The 21,368-nt window shown below is 38.2% G+C and overlaps 1 protein-coding gene across 1 annotated transcript in view; it reads left to right on the forward strand.

Moving 5' to 3' along the window:
* The window catches only part of COL24A1 (collagen type XXIV alpha 1 chain), a 242,407-nt gene that overhangs the window by 163,829 nt on the left and 57,210 nt on the right, over nucleotides 1-21,368 (forward strand). Inside the window, exons 29-35 of the mRNA XM_074961390.1 lie at nucleotides 8,736-8,789; nucleotides 9,179-9,223; nucleotides 9,344-9,388; nucleotides 12,175-12,228; nucleotides 15,325-15,378; nucleotides 17,425-17,478; nucleotides 17,697-17,750. Of these exons, the coding sequence (XP_074817491.1) occupies nucleotides 8,736-8,789; nucleotides 9,179-9,223; nucleotides 9,344-9,388; nucleotides 12,175-12,228; nucleotides 15,325-15,378; nucleotides 17,425-17,478; nucleotides 17,697-17,750 (360 nt within the window). The remainder of the gene's footprint in view (nucleotides 1-8,735; nucleotides 8,790-9,178; nucleotides 9,224-9,343; nucleotides 9,389-12,174; nucleotides 12,229-15,324; nucleotides 15,379-17,424; nucleotides 17,479-17,696; nucleotides 17,751-21,368) is intronic.

A 21,368-nucleotide genomic window follows, 5' to 3' on the forward strand; every position in this document is an offset into this window, starting at 1 on the left:
GAGTTTTTCCATTGAGTTAAACAGTTTCAAAGAGACCAATTAAGCTGTAAAATAGTGTGATGGTTTGATACATGATCCATGTGAACTCTTCCTCTTAGAAAGCCAGTTAATTACTTATTCTTGTTGGCCTGAGCACTCATCACCTTAGATTTAATGTACTGCTTTGAACCAGGGGGCACTTGATGCCTTAAAGAACAGGGTCTTTTATGAGATGAAAAGTAGGGTATCATCTTACTTAGAGAACATTTAAAACAAATTCTTAATGGTCTCTTTTGCCAAAATTCTTGAATCCTTTTCTGTCAAATAGTTTATTGTAACAGGAACTGTAAACAAAAATAGTCTTTCATACAGTTAAATATCTGTTACATCATTTCCTTCTTTTAAAAAAAGACATTTCAATATATAGTTTTTTGGTGAAAATGTTCATATACTTTAGTTTACGAATAATATAAGGTTAGAGGATTTTTAACTTTTGTTGGATAAAGATAAATACTTAAGAAGCTTACATATATGTCCTAACACTAGGGTCCTATACAGAAGGTTAAGTTTAGTAAACTTGTTTTGCATCATAAAAGTATGTGACCTGTATGGTCTTTTAAATTTTTCTTTCATTATTATTACTGCCTTACATATGACATAAGATATTTAGAAAAAAGTGTTTTTATATTTATTTCCAATATATTTGAAATATACTTTATATAGTACTAAGAATATACTACTTTTTCATTAGAGAAAGTTAATATCTTGCCTATAATGTTCTTCTTCCTTCAATTATGGTTTCCTCCTTCAAAATAAATCTGTTGTAATTTGCTTCTGTTTTGCTAGTACAATACATATGAACCATTTGTGAAATACTGCACATAAAATGTATAATCTCTGCTAAAAGTTAGGAATTGGTGTAGTAATAAACCTTATTATGAAGATGCTTCTAACTAGAAATGCCACATCACTGTTTTCTTTTCTTTAGGATGAGATATACAGAATAACTTATCCCAGTCTTTTACACTTGATCAAATATGTGAAGCTGAGTTGAAACATGTACTCATATCCACTTTTCATCTAAAAGTATCTATGTCCACCCTAAGTGCCTGTGCTAACATTAGATGTTCCTGTATAGTTATTCTACATATAAAACCATGAGATTGTGATGGACATTTTAAATCTGGTACATTATAGGTCTGATTCTGCTGGCCTAACTCAAATAAAACTTGTATTTAAATGGAAGATTTGTCTGAGTTAGGGTTGCAGGATTAAAGAAATTAACTTAAAGCTCAACTGCTCACAGACAAAAGCATCTTCAAGTCCCACCAAGGAGAACTGCTATAATCCTATGAAAATAGGGTGTTTGCATTCCTACTTCATTAATAACAATGGATTTATTCTTCTAAAATATTACTTTGTTGACATGATTTAAAAGGTTAAGGAAATAAAATGTTACAATTTGGGGATGTATTTGTTGATTTAATAATAATAGTATACCTTTTAACTAAACAACGAATAATCTTTAAAGTCCTCCTAAAAACACAACACCTGGAAATGTTCAGAACTGGTTAAATAAATTTACATGTGAAAACAGTCATACATAATTTAGCTCAGAAAATCATCAAGTGAACTGTGGGAAGCAGCTAATGAGACACGACTTGCAACAACATGAATGGTATGTAGAGCTACAAACCGCAGTGAAAAACAAGCTGCATCCACACTGCAGCATGTAGCTACACATGTCAGTGAAAGGCTCTGCCGGGGGGAGGCAATGGGGAAAGGCTCAGCAGCTTGGAGTGCTGGAGCCTTTCCCTATTGCCTCCCTACCAAAGCCTTTCGCTACTGCCAGAGTCTTTCACGGTGGTGGGGAAAGGCTCCAGCAGTGGGGAGGCAGCAGGACACTGCACTGCTAAAAGTAGCTTCATTAGGACTCGTTACAAAATGATCCCAGTGCTGCAGTCTTTGTTCAGGCTAACCTCCCCATTGAAGCCAACAGGAATTTTGCCTACATTCTAGACTACAGGATCGGGCCCAATATGGGATTAATGTATGAAAAATATATAGACACCACTTAAAACCGAAGATGTCACCTTTGGATTCAAATGAAAGCTGTATGGGAACACTGAGCTGTGTGTGGCAGGATTTAAAAGGGCACATACAGCAAGTTGCATGCAAAAGTTAAATACAAACATATGAAAATTCCCCTTTGTGTATAAATAAAAGAACGGATCACATCTTCACAGCTGGAATTTATAGGAAGTTTTAAGAGCAGTGACCAGCTATTGCTGCATTGTTACACAATGAAATGGCTTTATACCATACACCATTAAGCCCTGAGCAGCCATTTAGAATTTAAGATTACACAGCAGTCTAATTTTAAGACTGTCCAGCTATGCAGACTTCAGTACATGGGGGAATTCTGACCGGCTGAAGAAAAGATCAGTTGTTCATGCTTGAATATTTCCCTACCAGAGGTTCATTCTCTCTTTACTGTGCCATTCGGTGTGCAGTTTACCAAGTAAGAGTCTCATCTAGCTTCTACGGTATTTCACCATTTCATGCTTAAGACTTTCTGCATCCCAACTAAAGTCATTGTGGAGGGGCGAGCCACCTGCCAACTGTGGGGAGGCCAGAGATAGGAACAGCAGCAGCAGCATGGGAACTGTTGGTTCTGGTCCTGCAGTAACCCATGTTTTATTCTTTAAATGTTGCACTTGTGACAAGGGAATATAGAGGTTGCCACGCTGGTGGCTCCTCTCGGGCAGGACACATTGATACTTGCTGAGGTGGGAATAATTGTACTTGAGGAGGGGAGTCAATCGGGTTACTCTTCTTAAGATGGGTGAACTTGAGAGCTTGTATGAACCCAGGAGAGGTGTTACTGGAAGTATAAAAAGGCCCTGCTTACAGGAATGCAGCTATTCTTCCTGCTAGCTGCTGTGCCTGCTCACTAGTACCCAGATATCAGTCAGGAGAGCTGTTAGTACCATACTGCTGTGATGCAAGCTAATTTATGCAATAGAAATCTAAGAGCGTGTCTACAGTAGAGCAGGTGGTAGAACTTCCAGCTCAAGGAGCCATAGCTACACTAGCTAGCATGGCAAAAATAGAACCATAGCCACCCAAGTGTACCTGTGGTCTCAGACAGGATTGTGCTCAGGACAGCCAAGTCCTCCAACTCTTTGGGCCACTGCAGTTACACTTCTATTTTTAGCATACTAGAGCTAGTGCAGATATGTCTCCTGGAGCTGGAATTTGCACCTTCCCACTCTAGTATAGACATAACCTAAAACATGAGGGTCCAGAGCTGCTTTTTGTTCTTACTATAACCTCTTCTCTTTCTGCTAATATAACCAGTCTCCCTTTTTATTTTGTAATGATAAAATATAAATTATGGACCAACTTCTGATGTCCTTGCCTGGGCAAAACTCTCATTGAAATCAGGGGGAATTTTCACTGAGCTAGCACTCTTTGCCCTATGTTTAATAAGGATGTGTCCTTGCAAATTAAAGATGATATAATAGCTGTATAAACTTGATCGCTTTTGCATGGCAGGGAATGGTAAGAAGAAGAATGAGAAGTTGTTGAGAAATATTTTCATTATTATACATTACACCATTCTTAGTCACTAACATCTTTCAGAGTGAAGTTCAGTATGTTAAAGGTTAGGAGACATTCATATGTCCCACCTTGAATAAACATTTTATAGTCATTCAAACTCAAGCCTTTCTAAGATGCATGCAAATGATGAGCCAAAGTCAGGGAAGGGGATAGCAGCGCAACTCCATTGAAGCCTATAGAGTTGCACTCACTCCAGCTAGGTCTGAATTTGGTCTAATGAACCTAAATTACAGAAGAATAAGGATATCAACTATGTGAGTTGATGAGATGTGTTCAGTATATTCTTAATAGTACTGAACTGAGAGCAGGAGAGAACGTGTGATCGGTGTGCATGTGGACAAAAATCAGATGGGCTCTGTGATATGTTACTAAGGGCTGAATGTAAGTGTGTATCCTTAATTGTTCAAGGCAAACGGTTTTAAAATTGATGTAACTTTCCATTGTTCTTGCATATTAAACTTGTGGGGGGAAAACATAGAGTATGCTGTGTTCATTCTTTTTCCTGTGTTTAGGAAACAGGGTGGGGGAGAGAGCTGTTTGTTTATTTGTTTTGTCAGGCAAATATTCCTTGGTTAATTATGATTAAATAATCATAAACATGCATGATAATATATTCCCTCCTCAAAGCTGAACTCATGCGAAAGAAAAAAAGCAGTAGTGATCACTTGGCAGCTGTTTTGCCCAGCTCTGCAGTTCGTAGACTTGTACAGTATGTAGCCTATATTAAATAACTGCAGCCAAATTGTGTGTATTTCCTTCTGCACTAGCTACTGCAGGGAATGATACTAATTCTATCTGATCGAGTTCAACAGTGCCAATAATGAGTCACACAGTAGTATTTATAGGAATGATGCTCTGCTTTTGATAGAGAGTATACAACTGCCCTTCCTTTGGATTCGTATTCTTTGCCCTGTGGCAGGCAAGAGGTTAATACAATACCTAGTATCACTGGACATCATGTTCATTTCCTTTATTTTGTGTTCATTTAATAATTAAATTACAGTGTTTCAAAACCTAGTCCTTGGCTTCTAGTTCTTGCCCCCAAGTTTTATTTTGATTAGCTGACATTTGATTAGTCATGATCAAAGCAATTGTTAAGTTCTTCCTAATGAATAGACAACTGAAGTCACCTTCACTTAAAACAGTGGTGGCTCTATGTCCAGCAAAAATTCAATGTGTGCATGACGTACCCCAGATCATACACCCTCCCTATATAGTTTCTCTATATTCTGCAACTGCTCTGCTTAGTATTCTGATTTTCCCCCTTTCCAGTGTCTTCTCTTGCTTATTTGGCTGCTTCCTTGTGTGATGCATTCTTGACTCTCCCTTCAACTTCCAACCCTTCTTTAGCTTACTGACCTGTCCACTTGCCCTCTCTGGGATTCTCCATCACTAATGTGTCTCCTTCCTCCACTCTCCCTTAGAAAAGTCTGAGTACCACCTGGTACTACTATCAGATAAGTCAGACAAATGAGGATTTCCAGTAAGTCTACCCAGCCTGCCCTATATATGCATTGCAAGCAAGTGTGCATGCATTAGATGACATGAGCAAGCAATTTTGAACAAGGTAATATGGAACTAAGACTGCATTACACATTGGGGAGAAGAATAAAATTATGAATGTTGTGTAAGTAGATACGTGGGTTTTATAATAACACTTAGGAATGTACATGACTTTTAGTTGAGCGTTCTCTGTAACGAGTACCATTTATTTGAATAGTTGTAAGAGTGTGCTTGGTGCTATGCAAACCAAAGGTGAAGAAGAGCTTACAATGTGAAAAATAGACACACGCAGGACAGGATGCATTGGGAATCCCAGAGTTGGATTTAATTTAGCTTTTGTTTTTGTATTTCCTTCATTAAAATGATAAATTATCTTCTTATGGGCATCCTAGGAGTTTTTGGTAGGATTATTTTTCTTCTCCTGTGGAAATGTATGGAACATTTTGTTGTGGGGTGTATAGGCTGTTAGGAATCAAAGAATGTTAGACTAGAACTCAGGCAGTGATAAAGTAGTGGCAATAATCAGACATTTTGCTGAATCTAATTAGATGAAGATGTTTTTCTTTCTTCTAAATTATACTGTATAATAATTTAATAATCAGGATTAAAAAGTTATATAAGTTCACTTGGAGTCCAGTCATGTACTCTTATGTAGGTCAAGCTCCCTTTTAAAATCAGGGAATCTTTGGGTCTGATCCAAATCTTATCAAAGTCAGTGGGAGCCTCTCCATTGTCTTCAGTCTGCTTTGGATCAGGCCTTTTTCCGGCAAGGAGATGTGCACTTTTGTTCACCCTTTTACTCCCATTTTCCCTTGAAAGTTACTTCCACATTCTCTGTTCCTTTGTAACAGTTTAGAAAACATACATTATTCCCAGTGCATTTGTGTTTTTAGGTAAGAAAATGTTATAGATTAGATTTTCCTACTCGATGAAGAACCATATATACCAGACAAAGCTTTCTGAGAGCTGTGTGGCATTGGAAAGAAGGTAGGAGAAGACACGAGCGTGTTCTCTCTGGCAAAGAGGTGTTTCTGTTGTAGTTGTTCTACTTGCTGTGTGCAAAACGATGGCCACTCCGGGGAGGCCTGACTTCAGTGAAGGACCCAAGAAAAAGATGGATAAGGCAAGCTTAAGTTGAGCTCTGAGCTGTACAGCTGGCATTTCTGAGTCAAGTACAATTCGCTGTGTCTGACTTTACCTTTCTCTGTGTTGTAGAGTATATTAAATACCTTGTTAAGAGCGAATCAGCTATGCACAGGTGCCCCAGCCCTATCTCTTGGTCTGTCTAGGTTTTTATCAGCATGATAGCTAATCACCTTCCACAATAAGTACATACCAAGGCTGGTTTTGTGCCCAGCCATGCAATATTTAATGAGTTTTGTCAGCGGAAGCAAGGTTGGCCCCAGAATCAGAGTTCAAGTTACATACGACCTACTGAGTGATTTGTTTGGTGCATTACACATCATTCTACGCTCAGTTGTTTATTAGATCAGGGCAGGAGAGATGGTTGGAATAATACAAGAACTGCTCCCAAAACCTGTGCCAAAAACTAAAGGGGTTTCAAAAACGTTAGCCAACTTACCTTTCCCATTGATTTTCATTTTCCTGCCAGAAGCAGAAGTGCGGGAATATCCCTTTTCTCATAAAATGTGCAGTTTAGGAGCCCCATCCTGCATGATTCTGAGCATATTCGGTTCCCAAGAGTCACTGATCACCCTTCACTCTCTCGAGTGTCAGAGAGTTGAGTGCACCGCACCTGTCAGGATCTAGCCCAATGGTTCTCAAACTTTTGTACTGTGACCCCTTTCACATAGCAAGCCTCTGAGTGTGACCCCCCTTATAAATTAAAAACACATTTTATATATTTAACACCATTATAAATGCTGGAAGCAAAGCGGGCTTTGGGGTGGAGGCTGACAGCTCATGACCCCCCCATGTAATAACCTCACTACCCCCTGAGGGGTCCCAACCCCCAGTTTGAGAACCCCTGATCTAGCCCTTGATTTACATTATTAAATCCAAGTCTGATCAAACAGAATTCTGTGATGCAAGAGGAACACGTGTGAGTCAGACACGTTTTAGAGAGAAAGTGAGCCAGGCAAAACCAGCTAAACATAGTGCTCTTCTGAGAACAGGGTGGTCACAGGTACCCAAAGAGAGGGTCATCCAGCTGTTCTCTCCTAACCACATACAAGTGTGACGACCGAGAGCAACACTTAGACATTGCTTGCAGCTGCAGCATGTTGTTCGCAGTCTTGAGTCTTACACAACATGCTTTCATCTGAGTCCTTGAATTACCAACGAGAAAAATACTGTGTATAATATCGCTCTCGTGACTATGTAGAAATCCTGCATGACTGTCTAGATGGAACAATGTAGCATGCGATCTGAAGAACAAGTGGCCAACAATGTAGGAAACTCTAGACTATCTGGAAGTGTTACTCAGTCATGTTCTGTGCACTTGAAACTACAGACCATTTTCTTCTGTACACCTCAGTTCACTTTGCTGTATGATACTGCAGATCTTATTTTGCTTTTAAGAAAACTGTATCCATGTTATTAAATACAACATCCTGAAATATTACTGTTCTGACCACATCTGAAGAGAATAATTCATCAAGTCCTTAAATGCTGATGAAGATCTGGTGGTCGTGATTTACTTGTTCTATATCTGTATTAAGTTCTCTTAAATTTATTGTCAATATGCAAATGGTTCTAATGTTTAGAATCATAAAAACATCCTCCATTCTCAGTATGGATGAGATATCCCTTGCCTTTTTTGGTCATTATCTACTTTTGGTTGCTTTGATTTAGATGCCTACTTGTGGACTCAGATGCCTAATTTTAAGCACTTTTGAATATTTTTAATTTAAACATTTGCTAATATATAATAATAATAGTACTTAGGTCTTATGCAGCACTTTTCATCTGTAGATCTCAAAGTGCTTTACAAAGGAGATAAATATAATTATTCCCATTTTACAGATATGAATTATAATGCAATACACAGTGTAACTGTAAGTTATCCTTTGTTCATATGTTGGCACTACAAAATCTCAATTTTCAAGAGACACTAGTTAATCTAGAAATAGGGAAGCCCCTGCTGAAAAATAGTTCACCATTTCTATTTGGCTTTATATTGGTTTAACATCAGAAGAACTGTACTGTCTAAATTTGAAAGGCCAGATGTTCAGTCCCAGACCAATTTTTTCACATTCAGCTGACAACATGACCAGATGTGAGCATCCAAATAACCAGTTGTACTTGCAAATGCAGGTTTGTCTGCACAAAATGTGAGTAAGATGCATATGCAAATTAGAAGCATAGAAATAGAGTTTGCCTTCAAGCAGGTTAAACATCTTGTTTAAATATTAAACAGTAAGGGCTTTCTTTTTAGACTCATATTACAGCAAGCTGGAAACTGATTTTATAATAGTTGATGCTTTATTTCACATTTAGCAAAATAAAAAGTGCTTTTCGTCATGTGGAATTTCAGAGCTCCATGCTAAGAGAATGGATAGTTTTCCATTCAGTTGTATAGCTGATGTGGTATCTTTCTGATAAACCTCTATAGTAGTTACTGTCAGTAGTTTATAATTAAAACCAGAAATCACTTGTTTAATTTTCAGGGTCCAAGGGGTCTAGATGGTCCTCCAGGAGAACAAGGGACACAAGGTATTAAGGTAATTATTTATTTGTTTTGTTCAATACTGCAGAGGATGCTTATACGGTGTTGACTGATGGAAAAGAAAAATGAAAAAAAAGTAAAGGGCACCATGAAATAGTTCTGAGTTTGCTATTAATTCAGTGAGGGACTCACAATTTTCTGCTTCATTGAGGTTCTTATTTTTATGTATATAGTAGACATGTAGATCTGAATTCTGGTCTCGTTCACACTGGACTTAATCCATAGTAGATGCATCAATTTAAGTGAAGTTACTCTACGTATATACTGGTGTAAATGATGGCACAATTTAGCCCATGGTAGTTTTCTTTTTCTACATTTGTAGTTTTCTGTGTGGCAAATCTAGTAAATTCATACTGAACTCATTCATCATTCGTTATTTGTCAGGGAGAAAGCGGTGATCCAGGGAAAAAGGGTGTTCATGGACTTATTGTAAGTATCAGAAATGTTCTGGGCATTAGGCACTAATACCTCCACTAGAAATTTTTGCCTGACGTTGGTTTGGAATTTATCTGACATCAGCATTCTCTTTTAATAATTTTATTTGACCAGGGCAAGGCTGGAAACCCTGGAGAAAGGGGTGATTCAGGAGTACCAGTAAGTACTGAAATCTTATAGCACTGCTACAAAAAACAAAACAAAAAACAAAAAACTTTGCTTCACACTCAAATGCAAGCGAAATTATTTTCTTTGTACCAGTCATTGAGCTCTGAGAATAATGGTTTGCATTTACTTTGTATAGAACCTTTCATCTGAGGATCTTCAGGCATATTAGTAACATCAATTTACAAAGCATCAGAATTCCTCTGTGACATTATATCTGAGTTTTACAGACGCGTAAACTAATGCGTAAACAGATGGTAGAGTGACATGCTCAAGGTGAAACAGTGGCAGTTACGGGAATGAAACCTAGGAATATCTGATAGTAATCCTGTCTATTATTAGAAATGTAATCTTTCAGGTGAGACACTGTCTGTAGGATGTAACTTAAAAGAACATTGCAGCAGAAGAAATCACTATTGCATAATTGTGGGAGACAGCTAGAAGTTGCCATGCTCATTAGAGTAGTTTTATTGCCATTTTTAGAGGAGAAAGCAGCAATGTTATAGAAGAAATGTTACTTTTATACCTTTTACCGTAGAGTTATGTGATCATTGCAGGGATAAAATGTATGTCATATAAACATAACTGGAACTGTATGTTAGGACACCTTTCCTTTGAACTGTATACCAATAAAAAAGCTTTTCCATAAGAGAACAAAGCTCAAACTTCTATGAAAGTCACACCTTTTCCTATAGTAATATGTTTAACAGACCAGTCACACTATCGTGACTTTTCAAGGGTGATGAGCTAATCAAAAAGAAGTAAGGAAAACAAAGGCAAGAGAATAATACCAATCATATTAGCAATGCAATGCTATGTACTTAAGACTAATAATGTTGGTTGCCATTTTAATCAGGGCCACTTCATAGCTTTGCCTGTTTGTCTAGAGAATTGGAAATTTGCTGCCCCTTGTCAGTTGTTCCACAGAGTATTGTGTGTACCACGTCACACCATTCACTTGGAGGGAGTATGAAGCCACAGTGGTTGCTGACAAGTAGAGAGGTCATATAGAAAACACACTGAGGAAATGGCATCCCTCAATAAGAGAAGGAAAAGAAAGACAAGGAAGATTGTCTTGCCCGACCTCTCTTCAGTCTCTGAGCAACTTTCTATTTAAATCCAGTGTTAGGGGTTCAACAAATTTGGAATCTCACATAGTTGTAAACCACATCCTTTTTCAGGTGAGATGTAAAACTGAGGTCCTGACCACTTGTGGTTATGAAGGACCGCATGGCATTTTTTGCCAGAGTAGAAATTGCCCCTTCAATTTCAGTCAGGTATGGAATTCTTCATTATTTCCTGTTCTACACTGTTGCCTGATATTGCAGTCATTCAAACCAGAAGTCACTTCAGTGCCAGGTGACCTCTGTATATACAGTAGATGTAATTCAGTTTATTTATGGAGTTCTTGAGGATCCATTGGGATTAAAGGTGCTATATAAATTCAAGACATTATTCTCTTGATATTCCCCTTTACTTGGTGATAGTCTTTAATTCCACTACAGTGCATAGGTGCTGGAACTGGGGGTGCTCTCGCACCCCCTGACTTGAAGTGGTTTCCATCATATAAAGGGTTCACAGTTTGGTTCAACGGCTCTCAGCACCCCCATTATACAAATTCTTCCAGCACCCCTGCTGCAGAGGAAACCCCCTTTTCTGATGTATTAATCTGTGAACTACGGCTGATTCTGCAGGGTAGGTTGGCCCAAGGGTTCTGTTTTATATAGCTGCACTTAAGTCTAAATTCTGGTTCAGACTCAATAAACACACTGAGTATTTAACTCTACTTGCCTTTGTTTAGCTCACTCTATTTCGTATCTGTATAAATGACTCCGATTACAAACTCAAAGTGGATTTTGACTGAGAAACTGAGTGTGGCCTCACAAAACTCCCATGTACAATATACCCACTTCTGAGATTACAACTGCTGGGCACCACCACACTGTATGAAAAGATGGATTCATCTGCCAAACAGGGTCAAAGAAATAGCTAAGGAAGTCCCGTGAGTGACTCTAAGCAGACTATGTCTCATTCCCCAGGCAGGCAATAAACCTGTCTAAACAATAGGGCAGGAATGTGTCTTGTTTCTACTGCTGCAGCACAGTGGATGCTGCCTCTTGCTTTCTAACATCTCTTCTGTTTTTTTCTCTTCTGTTCCCAAGGACCCTTAATGAATCTGAGGGGCATTTTCACTTAGTGATCTGTGACAGACAAAAAATAACATAGAGAGCTCAGTGTTTCATTTCTTCATGGACTCTGGTGTTTATACCAAAGGAACAAATAAAGCAAAACAGCATTAGGTTGAAGAGATATTGTCTGTAGGAACAAGTGAAGTTATTGCAGAGTGTTAAAGGTTGCCATTATGCTTCTATATCTCCTCTTCATGGATGCAAATAGGGTTCTGTCAAACAGTTGAGTAGAACTTGCGTGTGTTGCTATGGTGTAAAGCCTGAGACTTGTCCAATTAATCCCACATATACTGTTTGAGGGACAAAGAGTCCCTTAACACTGTTAGGTCACATGAGAAGTAAGGAGTCTGTTAAGATTTGAAATGGCAAATCAGCAAACCAGCCACCCCCAAATAAATGAAGCACAAGCAGGCTTCAGCTCACTCATGAATCACAAGAGCTGATGTGATAACACAGATCACAAAGGAGAAGGCTAAGCACGTTTCTAGAGGGATTATTTGAGGGAGTTGCTGGGTGTACAGAAGTGGGAAGGAAGTGGCTTTTTCCAGAATTTGAAACAGATCTTTTTCCTATTGGTTTTGTTTCTCTTAGGGCTTACCCGGACCTCCTGGAAACACGGGTGACAGAGGCCCTATGGGAGAGCCAGTAAGTTGATCACCATACTTTCCTAATAAAGCTTTTTATATATTGTACTTAATTTCCTGATAACTCCCGACTTCCACTCTATCAAGGTTTGGAACTGTCACTACTTTTGGAAACTGCACGAAGACTACTTTGGAACAGATTCTGCAGCCCTTTCTTTGGGTAGCTCAACATGAGTAACAGTGGCAGAATCTGGTCCATTATATTATGTGACTTCACACTACTTAGAGACAGACATACTATATGACGTAGTATGTAAATAGAACTTTAAACATAGACATTGATGGTTTCCTTGTTATTTTCAGCCAAGTTTTATGATAGTTATTCTGGAGCCCCATATACTTGGCAGGTTACTGCTCTAACAAAAAAGAGTCTGTTTTAATAAACTTCAGGCATTCTTTTCCTGAATGGTTTGCTGTTCTTATTTTTATTATTAGAAAGCCCCCCACACTTTTATGTGGCTAATACTGTAACAAAAAACCATATAGAGAGGCAGTAACTATATACAATGGGCTGGAAGGTATAAACACGGCAAGAATGCTGTTACATCAACAACTCTAAAGCCAAGTCGCAAGTTTATAAATATAATGCAGTAGTGTGTGTTTTTGTGGTGGGACTCGCTAGAAGGCTGCCATTTTATTTTGCAAAACATAAAAACTTGTCAAATAACTTTTTATATTTTATTTTTATTGCCTATGAAAAATTACTTCTTGTCGCAAATGGCATAAAAGTACGTTGTTGATATAATCTTAAGATTTACAGTACTCTGTATTCTTTCAAGTGCTGAACAGATGCCTATAAATTCCATAGGATGACATGGATGCCTGCAGGTGGTCATAACGTAATTATTTTGGCTAAAACAGTGGAAAAATTCTGACAGCCTAAGATAAATAATTTAAGTAAATTTTCTTTGATACATTTTAATCTACATATTTTAACTCACTTCCTGCTAAAAGTAGATAGCTATCTTATAAAAACAAATAGATTTCACTTTATAGAAAATCTCCACTAAACATTCTATATTCTAATGTTTATTATTATTAGTTTGGATCCCCTTCATTGTGTGTTTTTCGTCTAATCTAATCTAGTCTAACTCACCTACCAGCCTAGGCAATTTATACTTTGCTCCAATCTGTGGTATCTGAGAGCCTTACAAATTCTAAAGCATAGTATGCGTGTTCATCCTCCCACTCTACTGCCAGCGTGAGCCTGATTTGCATGTTTATATATGGGCCAGCAAGCACACTTATGTAATCTAAAGCCATCTACTGTACTCTAATCAATCTACATTTCTACTCTGCTGATCATTGTAGCATTTATGAGTGAAATGCAGCAATTAAGAAAAGTCTCAATTGTGTCCAGGAGCTGACTATTTGCATATTTATGTCAGGGATTTAAGTGGATTTGGTTGGAAAATGTTGTGTATAGTTTCAAAGAGGGCTAAGTAAATGACACAGGATACTGCAAAATAAAATGTTTTTTTCTGAGGATTTATCCAAGCAGTCTGCCTTCTTCCTCAGTCAGTGGGTTGCTGCATGTAAGGTAGCTTCAGAGGCCCTGTCACTGGCTTCTCTGCAAAAAGTAAGGAAATATTTTTAGAGAAAAATCCCTAAATTGTTAAGTTTGTTTAGCAATTTAATTTAGTTTGTTTAATGTAAAGTAAAGGATTCATTTCACCTAAGTGTCAGACATCTGTTAGTACAGTAATTGGTTACAAACTGTCTTTTGATTAGAATTGAAAGCGGTCTCAGCATTATTCAAAATGATCCTGGATTTGTTTGGCTTCTGGTGTTCCACAGGAGTGGTATATTGCCAAGCCAGCAGTCTGAGCTCCGTGGGAATATGGGGAGATGTTTGGCTCCTAAATCAGACTTAAGCTCTATAACAGTAAAGCTGAGGAAGACTACGGAGGTGCTGCAAGCCAAAACCAAGGCAATCCTGGTTCAGCCTGGATAGATCCCTAATAGTGTATTCATTGCAGTTCTTAGTTGTTGATTGTACTTAAATGACATTGCCGAGTAATTTAGGGAGACCGCTGTTGAAATCTTCCCAGCAATATCTCATTAGCTCCGGTGCCAGAAAAGAGGAAGAGGCTGCTTTTATTAATACTAGCAAGTCAACAGGAACAGCAAGACCACATGCGCAATCCATGTCCTGAGAAGGTGTACAGGGAAATTAGCTGCTTGGAAGGCTTATATTGCACATAGAGATGTAGCACCAAAAATCTTGTTTACTTTAGCATTGAAGGGGTTTCTTTAAAATATAGATGGGTCCAGACCACAGTGTTCAGGTCTGGACGTGATTCTGAATGTCCCCAGAGATCAGGGATGACTACATCCGGGGTTTTGGTTTGTCCTGTTATAGAGTTTGGGCCAAGGGGTGGAGTTCTTAGATGTCTAGAAGCTAACTCTAATTGAAAGTTAGGCACACAAATCTCACGGTCACATACTATGGATAACTGGAGTTGTACACTTAGTTCACGCACACTGCTTTAGAAATGCATCCCTTAGATGTTACAGTGTCTTTACTTATAATATATTGGCTTACAAGAACACTGCTTCATAGTATAGTTACTTACTGAAACTGCCAGAAAGGCTCCAGTCTGCAGTCCCTTACACCTCAGTGACTGTCCTGTGTAAACATTGTTAAATCCATAAAATGAAACATACAGGAGTTGTTTTCAGTTAATTCCATACCAGACTGTAGGCTTTTATGCAAAACAAACCAGACAAAGAATTAAATAAGTCTTAATTAAACAAAGTCTCCATAAATCAAGAGAAGAATATAGTTTAGATTAGAATTCTCTTCTGGTTCAAGAGAAGAGAGACCAGTGCTATCCTTCTGAAATCTACTTTTAGACTATGTCAAGAGAGGCAATGAAGTCTTCACTGCTATTAACAATGTGCTCTTACAGGGACTAACATCAGTCACAGAATTTGGAAGGAAACACAGTGATGAAGCAAAATAAGATATACTTGATTATGCCAGCTGGCAGTTAAACATGATACATTTAAATAGTCTATTATATTATATGGTTAATATTATGTATTTCCTAAATATAACTGAATTATACATACAGAAGATTTTGTTTAATGCTAGGGCCCAAGAGGACAAAAAGGTGATGCTGGCCCTATAGGAGAAATGGGTTTTGAGGTGAGTTTTTTATGCTTTGTCTTTATTTATTTATAATAAATTTCAACAGAAACTTAAGCCACAGAATGTACCTTATTAATGTATTCAAAAACTATATTTCTGTTACCTGCAGTGAACTTGAATATCATGTGTGATTAAGAGATTCTCCATTGCTTATGGCTGTTGCAAACAATAATTTGAAAATAAAAAAAGGATGTAATGATGCCAGTGGCTTCTGCAAACCTAATCTCAGGGTATCTTCATCTGGAAGGACAATGGTACATTTATTGAATGCAGCACTTTCCCAGAAGCAACACCATTCCCTTTGCAATCAATCAGTTTTCACCTATCCAGGGCTGGGGGTTTTCAACTAGAATTTTAAGGGCTGTAAGGGACTCCAAGAGGTCATCTAGTCCATCCCCCCCATGCTGAGGCAGGACCAGGTACACATAGACCATCACTGACAGACGTTTGTCTAACCTGTTCTTTAAAACCTCCGATAACAGGGATGCCACATCCTCCCTTCGTAACCTGTTCCAAGTGCTTAACTATCCTTATAGTTAGAAAGCTTTTCAGAATATCTAAGCTAAATCTCTCTCTTTGCAGATTAAGCCCATTACTTCTTGTCCAACCTTCGGTGGCCATGGAGAACAGTTGATCATCATCCTCATCATAACAGCCCTTAATATATTTGAAAACCGTTATCAAGGCCCCCTTAGTCATCTTTTCTCAATTTTAAATATGCCGAGTTTTTTTAACTTTCCCTCATAGATCAGGTTTTCTAAACTTTTTATTATTTGTATTGCTCTCCTCTAGCCTCTCTCAAATTGTCCATATCATAAAATATGGTGCCCAAAACTGAGCACAACACTCCAACTGAGGCCTTACCAGTGCTGAGTACAGTGGAACTGTTACTTCCTGTGTCTTACATATCATACTCCTGTTAATACACCCCAGAAAGATATTGACTTTTTTGCAACTGTGTCACATTATTGGCTCATAATCAATTTGTGATCCAGTACTGTTGCCTAGCCAGTTATTCCCTATTTTGTATTTGTGCATTTTATTTTTCTTTTCTAAGTGTAGTACTTTGCACTTGTCTTTATTGAATTTCCTCTTTTAGATTTCAGACCAACTTTCCAATTTATCAAGGTCATTTTGAATTCTAATTCTACCCTCCAAAGTGCTTGTAATCCCTCTCAGCTGGGTGTCCTCACAAGTTTTATCAGTATACTCTCCACTCCATTCTCTAAGTCATTCATTAAAAATTAGTGAATAGTAGTGCATCCACAACAGGCCACTGTGAGACCCCACAAGATACAGCCTCCCAGTTTCACAGCAAACCACTGATAATGACTCTTCAAGTCGTTATGTCACTTCCTAGTGGTGGATGAAAAAGCAATGGCATGCAGTTCTCTACTTTGCTTGTGGTCCTGTTTTGGGAGTTTGGTTTTGGGTTTTTTAATATCTCTTTGAAAGAAACATAGAGGAGCTATTAGCCACATTTGCAATGGAGTAGCTGAGGAGTGAGCTCAGTCACAACTAATTAAATTTAGCTCATTCAAAAAAAATGCTCTTTGTCAAACACCCATCACCATGCCCTTCTGATCTGTTTTGTATTATTATTTTTATTACTATTAAAATTTAAACTCTGAAAGAAACAATCCAGTGCCAATAACTCTGTAGGTTGTGGACCTACCCATAGATCCTCCTAAACATGCATTTGGCTCGTGGTGTAAAAACTGCTGGAATTGTAAGTCGGTATCTGGGAACAAGGTTGCAAAATGTAGAGTTGTGCTTATACTACATGTGTTTCATTATGAAGGATATGGGATTAACGATTCTGTTGAGTCTGTGGAGTATTCCTGAACCTCTACCATACTGCATTCTCTCTTAACACCGCATGTCTCAGGCTAGGCCAAAGAACACAAGTTCCTTTTGTTTTTCAATCATGTAACTGTCCTAGTGCATCACATAGTTTTTGTGTTTGGATCTTTACTGTTTTATTTGATAGTTGTAAAACCATTCTTGGTGATAATGTGTAACAGTAGCTTCTGTACCATATAGGGACCTCCTGGCCCTGAGGGAGAGCCTGGCCTGCAAGGAGAACCAGGTGCAAAGGTAGATGGTGGGATTGTTTTCTTCCGTGTTGCATAAATTCTTCGCTGAATTAAGTAAAAGCAAATCAACTCTCTGTTGTTGATTTAGCTTATTGGGCAATTAAGCAATAAGAAAGAAAATGTCATAGAATACCCATCATCATCAGTAATCCTCATCCTCATTAGAAACTATTTGTTCCCAGCAGTTTAATAGTTTAATTTTCATATTGCATATTCCAGGGAGACATCGGACCTGCTGGCAATGCTGGAGAAACAGGAGAACAAGGTTTAAGGGTGGGTGAAAAATATGATTCTGTTTCCAAAAAGGAGAATGTTTTGAATTTCAGAAATGTCAAGTTGAATGACCTATATGTGTGAGAGAAATTGAATAAAATGTGTCTTTGATCCATTTAAAAATAATATTGGCAACACTGTAACAGGCTAATTAAAAAGAGCATAAATTATCATACTAAAATATCTGAGAGTGGGTTTAATTTGTGGCAATAACAATAAGGTTAAGAACATGATTTTCTCAAAGCATTTTAATTAAAATGAGTAAAGACTGGATTTTTAAAAATATATCCATGTAGTATCTGGTGTCACTGAGAGTGAGGTGCTCTAAGCACAGGACTGGGAGTCAAGAACTCCCGAGTTCTAAGCCTAGCTCTGATATTGACACACTTTCCAAGTCACTTAACCTTTCTGTGCCTCAGATTCCCCATCAGCTTACCAACTTTTAAGGGGCGTTGAATGTTTGTAAAAATTCTTTGAAGATGATAATCATAGAATCATAGGACTAGAAGAGACCTTGAGAGGTCATCTAGTCCAGTCCCCTGCACTCATGGCAGGACTAAATATTATCTAGACCATCCCTGACAGGTGTTTGTCCAAACCTGCTCTTAAAAATCCCCAATGATGGAGATTCCACAGCCTCCCTAGGCAATTTGTTCCAGTGCTTAACCACCCTGACAGTTAGGAAGTTTTTCCTAATGTCCAACCTAAACCTCCCTTGCTGCAATTTAAGCCCATTGCTTCTTGTCCTATCCTCAGAGGTTAAGAAAAACAGTTTTTCTCCCTCCTCCTAGTAATAACCTTTTACGTACTTGAAAACTGTTATCATGTCCCCCCTCAGTGTTCTCTTCCCAGACTAAACAAACCCATTTTTTTCAGTGTTCCCTCATAGATCATGTTTTCTAGACCTTTAATTGTTTATGTCGCTCTTCTCTGGATTCTCTCCAGTTTGTCCACATCCTTCCTGAAACGTGGGACCCAGAACTGGACACAATACTCCAGTTGAGGCCTAATCAGCATGGAACAGAGTGGAAGAATGACTTCTCATGTCTTGCTTACAACACTCCTGCTAAGACATCCCAGAAGGATGTTCGCTTTTTTTGCAACAGCATTACACTGTTGACTCATATTTAGCTTGTGGTCCACTATAACCCACAGATCCCTTTCCATAGTACAGTACTCCTTCCTAGGTAGTCATTTCCCATTTTGTATGTGTGCAACTGATTGTTCCTTCCTAAGTGGAGTACTTTGCATTTATCCTTACTGAATTTCATCCTATTTACTTCAGACCATTTCTCCAGTTTGTCCAGATCATTTTGAATTTTAATCCTATCCTCCAAAGCACTTGCAACTCCTCGCAGCTTGGTATCAGCCGCAAACTATAAGTGTACTCACTATGCCATTATCTAAATCATTGATGAGGATATTGAACAGAACCGGACCCAGAACTGATCCCTGTGGGACCCCACTCGTTATGCCCTTCCAGCATGACTGTGAACCACTGCTAACTACTCTCTGGGAATGGTTTTCCAACCAGTTTTGCATCCATCTTATAGTAGCTCCATCTAAGTGGTATTTCCCTAGTTTGTTTATGAGAAGGTCATGCGAGACAGTATCAAAAGCTTTATTAAAGTCAAGATATACCACGTCTTCGGCTTCCCTCCTATCCACAAGGCTTGTTACCCTGTCAAAGAAAGTTGTCAGGTTGGTTTGAAACGATTTGTTCTTGACAAATCCATGCTAACTGTCACTTATCACCTTATTATCTTCTAGATGTTTGCAAATTGATTGCTTAATTATTTGCTCCATTATCTTTCCAGGTACAGAAGTTAAGCTGACTGGTCTGTAATTCCCCATGTTGTCCTTATTTCCCTTCTTATAGATTGGCACTATATTTGCCCTTTTCCAGTCTTCTGGAATCTCTCCAGTCTTCCATGACTTTTCAAAGATAATTGCTAATTGCTCAGATATCTCCTCAGTCAGCATCTTGAGTATTCTAGGATGCATTTCATCAGGCCCTGGTGACTTGAAGACATCTAATTTGTCTAAGTAATTTTTAACTTGTTCTTTCCTTATTTTAGCCTCTTCTGATCCAAACTCATTTTCACTGGCATTCACTATGTCAGTATGTCCAATCACCACCAACCTTCTCAGTGAAAACCGTAACAAAGAAGTCATTAAGCACCTCTGCTTAATATATTCAATGAATGCTAAGTATTATTACTACTTCTAGATAGATACATAACATACATACACACAGAGGCATGCAGTGAAACACACAATATCAATCCAAAGAAAAATCCTTTTGTTGATAAGGAAAAACAACAATGCCTAATGTAGTCTTAAACTTTGGACTGTCCAAGTATCAGCGCATGAGGTGGGTCTGATATGGGAGAGGGAGAAGTTTTAAGAATGTATCAATTGTGAGAGCTATTTAGTTATTTTTAATGTTTTTCAATTTTCTGACTTGTGCAAAGTGTTTTATTTTTTACCTGTTACGGAGTTATTGCATTTTTTGCCTTTCTTTTTTGTCTTTTGAGTGTAGAACCACTTTGCCTAGCCTTGTCTTTCCATTTCGAGTTAGTTTCCAGTGGCTAGAGATTTTTCTCTGCATGTCCAATAAATTTTCACTTAGATTAGGATAGGTCTTTGTGTCTGTTAATCCTGTTCTTCCCCAGCCTTGGTCCTCTTTCTCTGTTTGGTTGATCCCTGGGACTTTTCAAAAAACATGGTGAAGCTGTGATATAGTTTGTGACAGATTTTCTCTAGAAAGATTTTGACAAGAATATAAGCAAGACCCTTTCTAACTTAAACTTTAGAATGTAATTGTACATTCCATCAATTCATCAACACCCCGTTTTCTTCCTTTAGACTAGAGAATACCAAGTGAAGTAGGTTCCAAGATTCTGCTGACACTTGGAGAAAAGTAAACTCAGCATTAAAAAGTCAACACTTATCACACCACTGTATTTCAGATACCACAAAGTTATTTCCTACGGTGCAGTACACCTGCAATTTGCTGTGAAGGCAAAGTTATGAGTGCTCAGTCTCTCTCAGGATCAGACCCTAATAAAGACAAATATTGCAGAACCTAAAATACCCTGGTATTGTAACTGTTGGTAAGTGATGATTTTTTCATGGACAGTGTTGATCTTGAGCGATATATATAACTGAGCTAGTAATGGGGACCTACGAAATTCATGGTCCATTTTGGTCAATATCATGATCATAAGATTTTAAAAATTGTAAATTTCATGATTTCAGATATTTAAATCTGAAATTTCACAGTGTTGTAACTGTAGGAGTCCTGACCTATACCTTACTGCATTTCAGATTTACAGGCTTCTGAGTTTTATTCCCTAAGGTAATGAACAACTGCATTAGTTGTTACCTCTCGAGAAAGAGATCTTGGAGTCATTGTGGCTAGTTCTCTGAAAACATCCACTCAGTGGGAAGTGGCAGTCAAAAAAGCACAATATTAGGAACTATTAGGAAAGGGATAGATAAAAGACAGAAAATATTATAAACCCACTATATAAATCCATGACACGCCTACACCTGGAATACTGCGTGCAGTTCTGGTTGCCCCACCTCAGAAAAGAGCTTAGAATGTGAGAAAGC

This window comes from Natator depressus, chromosome 8, assembly GCF_965152275.1.
Source record: "Natator depressus isolate rNatDep1 chromosome 8, rNatDep2.hap1, whole genome shotgun sequence".
In the NCBI taxonomy this organism is placed as follows: domain Eukaryota; kingdom Metazoa; phylum Chordata; order Testudines; family Cheloniidae; genus Natator; species Natator depressus.